Source organism: Plasmodium gaboni, chromosome 5 (assembly GCF_001602025.1).
Source record: "Plasmodium gaboni strain SY75 chromosome 5, whole genome shotgun sequence".
Lineage (NCBI taxonomy): Eukaryota > Apicomplexa > Aconoidasida > Haemosporida > Plasmodiidae > Plasmodium > Plasmodium gaboni.
Genome location: NC_031485.1, coordinates 1,052,460 through 1,063,317, shown reverse-complemented (window position 1 = coordinate 1,063,317; position 10,858 = coordinate 1,052,460). Strand labels below are relative to the sequence as shown.

The window sequence follows — 10,858 nt, the reverse complement described above, 5'->3', positions numbered from 1 at the left end:
TTATATGTAAAAAAATATATACATATATATGAATCTATATATATATATATATATATATATGTGGAATTCCTTTTATGAAGGCATTAAATTATAAATACATTTAAGTGTTGTCTTTTTTTTAAAAATCTCCTAATATATATACAAAAAGATGTGCACATATTTATATGTAGCGTATCCTTCTTAATCCAAAAAAAATATAAAAATTAATTTATATATATATATATTTATATATATATATTTTTTATATAAAAACAATTTCGTTGTATTATTTCTATATAACCTATTATGTAACAGTTTAATAAAAAAAAAAAAAAAAAAAAAAAAGAAAAAAATGTATAATTTTTTAAGATGCAAAAAGAAAAGTATAATTTTTCAAATTCTGTTGATTATATGTACCTATAACCTTCTGTCAAAATTTGCAAATAAATTTTTTTATAATAATGAGAATAATATAAAGTCCTATTATGTTGAAGGTTATAACTGGAATTTTTTAGAGAAATGGAAATCTATAAATACAAATGAAAAAGTAGAATATAAAATAAATTATAATATAGGTTTAAATATAGATGCAGAGATAGGTGATTTCGGTGATTATAACTCAGATGTAAAAACAGATTTAATATTATTTAAATATGATAAAGATAAATTATTAAGTACTATATTTATATATGTATTTAGTGTAAAAGAAAATAAATTTATTTATCACACCGAAGTTAGTTTTGAAGGGAAGATTGTGAATGTGACTGCTATTGATTTAAATTTTGATGGTGCATTAGATGTATTAGTTTTATTTAAAGATATTAAAGATAGTAATAAATCGAATAAATATTATATATCAGCATTTTTACAAAATGATAATGATCAATTAGAAGAAATATGGAATTCAAAAAAAAAAGAACAAAATGATGAATCTATTACAGATAATGAAGAAGATAATATATATTATACAAATATACATCCATTAATATGTGATATTAATAATGATGGATTACCAGATATTATAGGACAACAATCTGGTGGACCTGATGGATTTTTTAGATTTATATGGATTAATACAAGAAATGGATTTAAAAGTTTTTTATGGAAAAATATTAATATTTTTCAATATTCAGAATTAGATGAAATTACTAATCCTAATTCTAGTGCAGTTGTTGATATTAATGGAGATTGTAAATCTGATTTAGTTTTTACAGTTTATAATTCATATGAAAAAAGGGTTGCACTAGAAATATGGTTAAATAAAATTATTGATGGAAAAAGTTTTTATGTTAAATATTCACAAGATTATTTATTACCACCTAATTCTTTACAAGTTCTATTTGGTGATTTTAATGGAGATGGTTCAATCGATTTAGTTGTCCCTACATGTGTAAAGAGTTCATTTTGTAATTATTGTTGTGTTAGTGATGATAAAATATATTTTATTCCAAATATACAAAAAAAAATTTGTGATAGTTCTTGGAAGAAACCAGATGAAACAAAATGTAGACCAGCATCCAATCTTTGTTCTGAAAGTGATTTTGAATTTCAACAAAATTTAAATGATGATTTTATTTCAGTTGTAGATACATCAGGTTTACATTTATCTGGTAATGCTGATTATCCATATTATTTAAGTGTAGGTGATATAGATGATGATGGTTATTTAGATTTATTAATAACTTTAAAAAATGATAAAGGACAAAAATATGTACGTATATATAAAAATGAATTAAAAGTACATTATGAAGAAAACTCATTAGAAGTTAGAGGATTCTATAATTTTTATCAGTTCGTAACATCACCAGAAGAATCAGTAACAGATGTATATAATGCAGCATTCTTTGATATATTCGAAAATGGTGTATTAGATATTTTAATATTTGGTAAATATATTACAAGTAATAAAAAAACCAAATATGCAGCTGTTGGATTTATAAGAAATAATGAAACAGATTCTTTATTCTTAAAATCAACTGCTCTTAACGGTATATGTGTTAATGATTGTTATAAAGAAAAAGATAAAATTACAACCAAAACATTAGGTGGTAATGCTCATGGACCTACATTCAAAATAACTGTTATTGATGTTAATGGAGTCAAATCAAGTAGAATAGGAGTTCAAAAAAGTCAGTCAGCACATTTCCCATTACAATTACCATATGTACTTTTTGGATTAGGAAGAACAAGTAATTATGTTGAAGAATTCTATGTTGGTATGCCAACACATGAACAAAAATATTATAATATGTGGGTCTCTATTATACCAAATTCTCATATTATTGTTATTCCATATCCTTTAAATAATTCAAATAAATGGCAAATACAACTTTCTGTTAATCCATCCAAAAAATTCTATTCCATACTCTATATAACCTTAATATGTTTAAGTGTTATTGGAGTACTTATATTTATATTGGACCGAAAAGAAAAAGTCGAAGACTCCAAAGAGGAACTTGGTTTTAAGAGTCACTTTGTTATAGGATAAAAAAAAAATATATATATAAATATATGTATATATATATATTTATTTATTTAGATGATGCTAATATTCACGTGTGAAAACCCAATTTTTATTATAAATTATAAAAAAAAATTCATTTTTATTTTATTTTATTTTATTTTTATTTTATTTTTTTTTTTTAATATATTTAGTTATTCATTTATTAACTATATTTTTTTGTTATTATGAAAACGTATAAATTTTTATATTTTCAATAACATTTGATAATGTCTTTTCATTATTTTTCAAAACTTTCTTTTTTAAACATCTGACAAGATATATAAAATAAAAATAAATAATTATATATTGAGTCATTCAAAATTGCATAAAGAAGGGAGGAAATATATATATATTTATATATATTACTTATGATTCTTACAATATGTTTGATATTTTTATTTATTTTCTTTTTTTGTATATACACATATTAAAATATATATATATATATATATATATATATATATAAATGGAGAAGGTAAAGGAAAAATAACAATTATAAACAGAAAATGTTAACAATTGGATAAAAGAGAAATAAAAAAATTATATTTGCTAATATATTTCATATTTTGCTCATCCAATTTTCATATTTTTATTTAATTTTTAATTTTTTTTTTTTTTGTTGTGTTTATAAAAAGCATTATAATATTTTACCCTTTATCTAATATACACTGAAAAATATATATATATTGTTCTACACATTTATAAACAATATCTACATTTAAAATGTTATATTCTTATTGGCTCCTCTATATAACAATAGCAAAGACGGTTAAAAATATATATATATATATAATTTAAGAAGACATACCCATTTATTTATTTATTTATTTAAAAAAATTAATTTAACATTAAATGAAAAAAATGTATCATTATATTTTATTTTTTTAGCTTTCATGTTTCAATTTTAATAATGCATTAGAACAGACTAACTATTTAGTTTTAAAAAGTATATTTATATATGTCCTAAAATACAACAATTATATATATATATATATATATTAATATACATATATGTATTTATTTTTTTTTTTTTTATAGATGCATATATAGATTGCAAAAACTATAATGGTTACATATTAACATAAATAACAATACATACAATTATATATATATATATATATATATATATATAATATACCCTTATTGTATTCATAATATGTATATATATAAAAAAATTAGATATGCTATACTTTTGAAAAGTTATAGACAAGAAAAATGAAGAATACACCATAAAACAAGGAGAATTGGTATATATACAAAACAAAAAATATATATACATATATATATATATATATATATATATATATATATTTATTTATTTTTCATATTTAGTATTGTGATGAAGACCCTTTTTGTAATTATTTTTTATATAATCAGAAGAAAAAAGAAATTCGACTATGCTACGATAAGAAAATTAATTTAAAACAGCCTAAATATGATGATACGTAAAAGAAAAAGAAAACATATTACAAAACCTTAAATTACTATAACACAATGAACACAAAAAATATATTACATTTTTTTTTTTTTTTTTTTCTTAATAATAAATAGTAATAATATAAAAATTCATAAATCATTATTTCCAGATGGGTAACAAGTATAAAGGGAAATGTTTTTGAAAATTTTTCTCCATCACTTATCAATTCACAAGGAATTTGTAGTAATCAAGTTGACAAAATATTTTTCAATTCATTAAATGAAGCAATCCAAAAAGGAAAGGTTATTAAATAGGGGAAATAATATTCATAAAATTAAAACATTTGTTTTATTTTATATTCTTTGAATTCTTCTTTAAATTATAAGGAAATTTTTTTTTTGTTGTTATGTATCATATTAAATTTAAAGAGAAATACATGAATAAATATACATATATATATATATATATATATATATATATATATATATCACATATGTTTAATGTAATGATTTTGATTTTTCATTTTTTCTTAGGAAAATAACAAAAAATTTTTGATATTAAACTTTCAGTCCAAAAATAGTGAAGGTTAAAATTTAAAAATAAAGAATGATAAGAATGATAAGAATAATAAGAATAATAAGGATAATAATTCATTTATCCTTCCAAAAAAAAATAAACATAAATACATATATATATATATATATATATATATATATTTATTTATTTATACAGATAATATAGAGGGCTATTTTTGTGAGAGCATAGATTATTTTATTAATAGAGAAGGCTATGTAGTTTTTGATTTTATCAAAAGGGAACAACCTCATCAATCATGTTTAAAAAGTAAAAAATGTGGATTAAGAGGATCAGTAATGCATAAATAAATAAAATAAAATAAAATTCATAATTATCAATATATCAATATATCATATTATAATATATCTGTCTATGTTTTCTTAAAGGTACAATCAGATGATAGTAAATATGAAGAAAATATAAACCCCGGTGATGTTGTTGTTGCCCACAAATTTTAGGATTTCAAATTTTTTAATTATTTAATATATATATATATATGTATGTGTGTGTAAATACATTTGTGTATTAGCTACCTAACTATTTTATTTTATTTTATTTTATTTTTTTTTTTTTAAATAGCTATATAGCCAAATTAGTCTTTTTTTTTTTTTTTTTTTTTTTTCCTTTCTATTTCTATATATACATATATATATATAATCTTTATATATTTCTCTTTTGTATTGTAAGAAAAATATGTTAAAGTATACAATATAAAGAATATATAAAAAATGAAAGGCAAAGAAATATAATATTATCATCCTTTTATATTTAAATATAAAATATCCAATAATATTTTTTTAAAAAATGTATAAGATTAAATGAGAATGATATATTAACTATTTTATTATTATAAAGATATTATTATAATTAAAAATAATAAGCATAGGTAAGATTTTATTTGAATAAAACATATTCTGTTATATTTTATAGGCATATAAAAAATGTGGAAAATAAGATATACATAAAATAAATATTATTTATATTTACATATATATTATTTAAATTTTATGACATAAAAATAAATATCTATATTTTTTCTTTTATATAAATCAAATATTCCTGCTAAACAAAATACATGACAATTTTTTTAAAATTATATATATATATATATATTCATCATATATATAATTTTTATAAATATTTAATTGATTTACAAAAAGGTGAGTATATATCACCCACAAAATAAATAAATTATAAAATTATTTTAAATATAAAAACGTTTAACATTATAATAATTATAAATTATGTTCGATTTCTTATTTTATTTTTTTTTATTTTTATTTATAAATAACAATATAAAAAATTTATAAAATCCAACATCAGTTAGGAAAAAAATGCTGCATTATTATATTATTACAATTATATTTAAAGGCAAATATAAAATATATACTAATTATATATTCATATATATATATAAAAAAAAATTATCTTTTAAAATTTTTGTAACATTAAAAAAAAAGTAATATATAAATAAACATATATATATATTCATATATGTATATATTTTATTATTCATTTGTTGCTCCTTATTTATAAATAAATTTTCAATATTCCAAAAAAACTATATGAAAAAATTATAAATTTTTTTTAACCCTATATAAAGATTTCTGTTATTTTTATATATGAATAATAAAAAAAAAATATTAAGAAGGAAAAAAAAAAAAAAAATTTTAATTTCAATCTTTTCTAACAATATATTATAACTTAAAAATATATGTATATATATTATTATATGGTTAATTTTGTGAAGATCATATTTTATATATTATATATATAGTTATAATTAATGCTAGCAAGATTTGAAAAATAATCTTAAAAGATATTTTATATATTTATTTATATAAAAGCCACAAATGAATAAAAAAAAAAAAAATAAAATAAAATTATTATATGATATAAAATTGTATGGCATAGAATTATATGGTATATGGTTATAAATAAATAGAAAAAATTCCCCCCAAAAAATATATATAAGTATATCATATATATATATATATTTATTTATTATCTTCATATTGATTTATTTCTTATTTTTATTTTTATTTTTATTTTTGGTCGATTAAGATGGTGAAATTACAAAAGAATAGCAAAAGGCAAACGTTGAAACAAAAATATGCTATTATTAAAAAAGTCTCTGCTCATAAAAAGAAACTAAAAAAGATCATAAAGAAAACGAATATCCATAATAGGAGGAGCACAAAGAAATCTTTGAAGATTCCAGAATGTATATTTAAGAAAAACATTTTAGAGAATATAAAAAATTTATCTTTAAATAAAAAAAAGAAAAAAAATGATATTACAAATTGTAGAGAAATACAAATAAATCATCATGATGATACGACATTAAAAAATATTAAGTATTTTATAAAAAATGATATTTCAACAATTGAAGGTGAAGAAAATAGTAGAGATAATGAAAATATAATAAATACAAATAAGAATAATAAGAATAATAATACAAAAGATAAAGAAGAAAATATATCAGATGATTATATAAATAATTTACAATTTAGTGATTATGTTAATTTAGATTTTCTTGATAAAATGAAAATATATGATAAAATAAAAGAATGTAATTATAACAATTTGAATGAGATATATATTTATGTTGATAATTTATTAGATGTTATAAAAAATAGTGATGTTGTTTTTTATGTTATAGATATAAGAAATCCATTAATATATCTTGATAAAGATATTATAAATTTTATTAATTCTTGTAAGAAACAAATAATAATTATATTAAATAAATGTGATCTTATTGACAATGGAATTATAGAACAATGGGTACTTTTTTTTCGTACCTATTTTATAACATTACCATTTATAAGTTTTATAAATAAAAGTATATCACCCTCTTATTTAGTTAAAAATAAATCAAATGAAAAAAATTATAAAAATAATAATTATTATTATAATAATATTACAATGAATAATAATATGTATAATATAAAAACTTGTCCTATTAAAAATATAATGCAAAAATTATCTAAAAATAATCAAATTACATATGGTGTTATAGGACATATTTATACAGGTCGAAATTCTTTTATTAATACTATACTTAAAGAATTTAATTATATTAATAATATAAAAAAAGAACAAATAGATATTAATTTATCTCATAATATTAATCTATATATAAAACCTGGACTTATCTTAAAAAAAGAATTAAATAATTTACAGTTAATTAAAAAATTACATGTTTTAACACATCAAGAAATTATCACACTTCTAGAGCAATTCTTATTAACACTCACTGGAAAAAATCTAATACGCTTAATGAATCTAATAAAAGAAAATGAACTAGCTAATAAATTTAAACAAATGTGTTCAAACGACACCATCAAACAATTAGATAAGCCTAATAATAAATTACAAATAAAAAAATTTATTATTCAGTCTTATTTATATCAAAAAAATCAAGATGGACAAATAAGTAATCAAATAAATTTTAAAAATATGAAAACTTTATTTCATAATTTATTTATGAATAAAATATTTTATTATGTAATACCCAAAAGTAAAATTAGTTGTGATAATCAAAATGGAGATACACTTAAATATTTCTCAACACCCTTTGATAAAGATCTATATTATGAAGTTGATCAATATGTATATTTAAAAAAAAAACCATATACTGATTATATTATAATTAAAAGTGATAAATTTAATTTTTATAATTAATTCGGAAGAAAAAAAAAGAAAAACACCTCAAAGGAAAAACATCCTACTAATTATTTCTCAAAAAGGATAAATTTATAAATACCACCACATATATATACATGAATGTATATATTTATATATTTTAATTTATTTATTTTTTTTTTTTTTTTGTTTATACGTTTAACATAAAATAATATGACCATTATGAAAATATTATACATATATATATGTGTGTGACATAAAACATATTGTTATTTTAATTTAATTTAATTTAATTTTTTCTTTTTCTTCTTTTTTTTTTTTTTTTATGTCAATTAAAAAACGAGTGAAAAATATGTAAGCGGAAAACTTTAAAAGGAAAAAAAAAAAAAAAAAAAAAAAAATTTATATAAAATATAAAAAATATATATATATATTATATATATGTATAATATTTTATTATTAATTATTTCTATCTTTGAAAGAGTCTACTATATTTTTATATCATTCATTCTTCAAAATAATGTTAAATTTAAATGATATACATTTGGATTTTTAAAAAATATTTTATATGCAAAAATATATTATTGTTAATACCTTGATATGGGTCCTATATATATATATATATAATTTATGTATATTTTTTTTTATTCTTTTAAAATATATTTCTCTCAGAATATATTTTATATCTTTATGTATTTGTAATGTATAAATATTTATCCGCCTATAAATATTTTTTTCTTCTTTTTATATTCCTTACTATATAAATCTTCATATAGTATAAAAAAAGAATAAATTTTTTTTTTTTTAATGTTTATAAAAAAAAATATACCCAAAAGAATTAAAGCACAGATTAAATAATATATATAAAAAATATATATATATATTATATGCATATATGTTATCAAATAAGAATAATTTTTACATATAAAATAATATATATATTATCATTTATATATATATATATATATATATATATATATATATATATATATATATATTTTCATCCATTAATATATAAAATAATAAATATATAAATAAATATATATATATATATATATATATAATATATATATATATACATATATATATTTATTATATATATGTTGGGTATAGTTATATGTTATTCTTATGAATAAAAATTTATACTTAAAATAAGGCTTGATATTATTTATTGATAAATTATAATTAATATAGTACAAAAGAACAAAATAAATAATAAAATAAAAAATATATTTAAATAAATATATATATATATAAAATACATTCCACATATATATTATACATATAGATACAAGTTGGTTAATCTACACTTAATATTTTTATACATTTAATTATTTATGAAAAAATATTTAAAAAAAAAAAAAAAAAAAAAAAAAAAAAAAAAAAAATTATACATATATATATATATATATATATATATATATATATATATATATATATATATATAAACATTTATGTGTATAATTTAATTTGTTTTATTATTATTTTAAATATATAAATAGTATTTTTTTTTTTGCATATATATTTCTTTGGTCAAGATGTTCACCCTATGCAAAGGCTACAGTGAAGATGAAGATGAGGAAGAAGTAAAAGACATGATAGATAATTTTAAAGAACAGAAGAAATCATTTGAAGAAAAAATAAATTATTATAAATTAAAAGGAAATATTGAAAGAGGTTATATAACAATATATACAAATTTAGGAGAATTTCAAGTTGAATTATATTGGTATCATAGTCCTAAAACATGTTTAAATTTTTATACATTATGTACAATGGGATATTATGATAATACAATATTTCATCGAGTAATTCCAGATTATATAATTCAAGGAGGGGATCCAACAGGAACAGGTAAAGGTGGAAAAAGTATTTATGGTGAATATTTTGAAGATGAAATTAACTCAGAATTAAAACATACAGGAGCTGGTATTTTAAGTATGTCTAATAATGGACCTAATACTAATGGATCACAATTCTTTATAACCTTATGTCCATTACCTCACTTAGATGGAAAACATACAATATTTGCAAGAGTCAGCAAAAATATGACTTGTATAGAAAATATAGCTTCAGTACAAACTACAGCAACAAACAAACCAATATTTGACGTTAAAATTTTGAGAACATCAACAGCGGTAAATGTCGACTAATAAATACATACACATGGGGAAAAAAAAAATATATATATATATTATAATATATTGTATTTTTATTTTTATTTTTATTTTTATTTTTTAATGACAAACATTCTCTACAACATCATTTTTTTTATTTTTTCACATATATAATTTATTTATTTTTATTTTTATTTTTATTTTTATTTTTATTTTTATTTTTATTTTCTTTTTTAATGACAAACATTCTCTACAACATCATTTTTTTTTATTTTTTCACATATATAATTTATTTATTTTAATTATTATTTTTTTTTTTGTAATTGTACGGTGAGCACATTTTTCACATCAAAATTTAATATATACATAAAATATATATATATATATATATATATATATATATATATATATTTATTTTTTTTTTTTGTTTAATTTAAAAAATATACAAACATTTAATTAATGCCCCCCCCTTTTTTTTTTTTTTTTTTTTTTTTTTTTTTTTTTTTTTTTTTTAAATACTCAATTTATTTTTTATTCACTTAAAATATTCCAAAAGAAATATAATAAATAGTACGCAATAAATTATATATAACATATATATAATATATGAAATATATA

General features: G+C 17.4%; 4 protein-coding genes across 4 annotated transcripts; all 4 read left to right on the top strand.

Annotated features, from left to right (window-relative positions):
* Positions 1 to 331: 331 nt before the first annotated feature.
* PGSY75_0529000 (hypothetical protein) lies at positions 332 to 2,467 on the top strand (the record flags this gene model as incomplete). The annotated part of the gene is made up of 1 exon (XM_018784569.1): positions 332 to 2,467. One exon carries the CDS (start codon positions 332 to 334, stop codon positions 2,465 to 2,467), a length of 2,136 nt encoding a protein of 711 aa, XP_018643224.1.
* Positions 2,468 to 3,205: 738 nt separating this feature from the next.
* PGSY75_0528900 (hypothetical protein) lies at positions 3,206 to 4,933 on the top strand (the record flags this gene model as incomplete). The annotated part of the gene is made up of 9 exons (XM_018784568.1): positions 3,206 to 3,250; positions 3,371 to 3,428; positions 3,521 to 3,550; positions 3,683 to 3,729; positions 3,815 to 3,927; positions 4,069 to 4,201; positions 4,433 to 4,484; positions 4,632 to 4,768; positions 4,862 to 4,933. 9 exons carry the CDS (start codon positions 3,206 to 3,208, stop codon positions 4,931 to 4,933), a joined length of 687 nt encoding a protein of 228 aa, XP_018643223.1.
* Positions 4,934 to 6,539: 1,606 nt separating this feature from the next.
* PGSY75_0528800 (putative nucleolar preribosomal GTPase) lies at positions 6,540 to 8,162 on the top strand (the record flags this gene model as incomplete). The annotated part of the gene is made up of 1 exon (XM_018784567.1): positions 6,540 to 8,162. One exon carries the CDS (start codon positions 6,540 to 6,542, stop codon positions 8,160 to 8,162), a length of 1,623 nt encoding a protein of 540 aa, XP_018643222.1.
* A 1,499-nt stretch (positions 8,163 to 9,661) lies between these two features.
* Positions 9,662 to 10,276, top strand: PGSY75_0528700 (peptidyl-prolyl cis-trans isomerase; the record flags this gene model as incomplete). The annotated part of the gene is made up of 1 exon (XM_018784566.1): positions 9,662 to 10,276. The coding sequence occupies one exon, from the start codon at positions 9,662 to 9,664 to the stop codon at positions 10,274 to 10,276; it is 615 nt and encodes a 204-aa protein (XP_018643221.1).
* Positions 10,277 to 10,858: the final 582 nt, after the last annotated feature.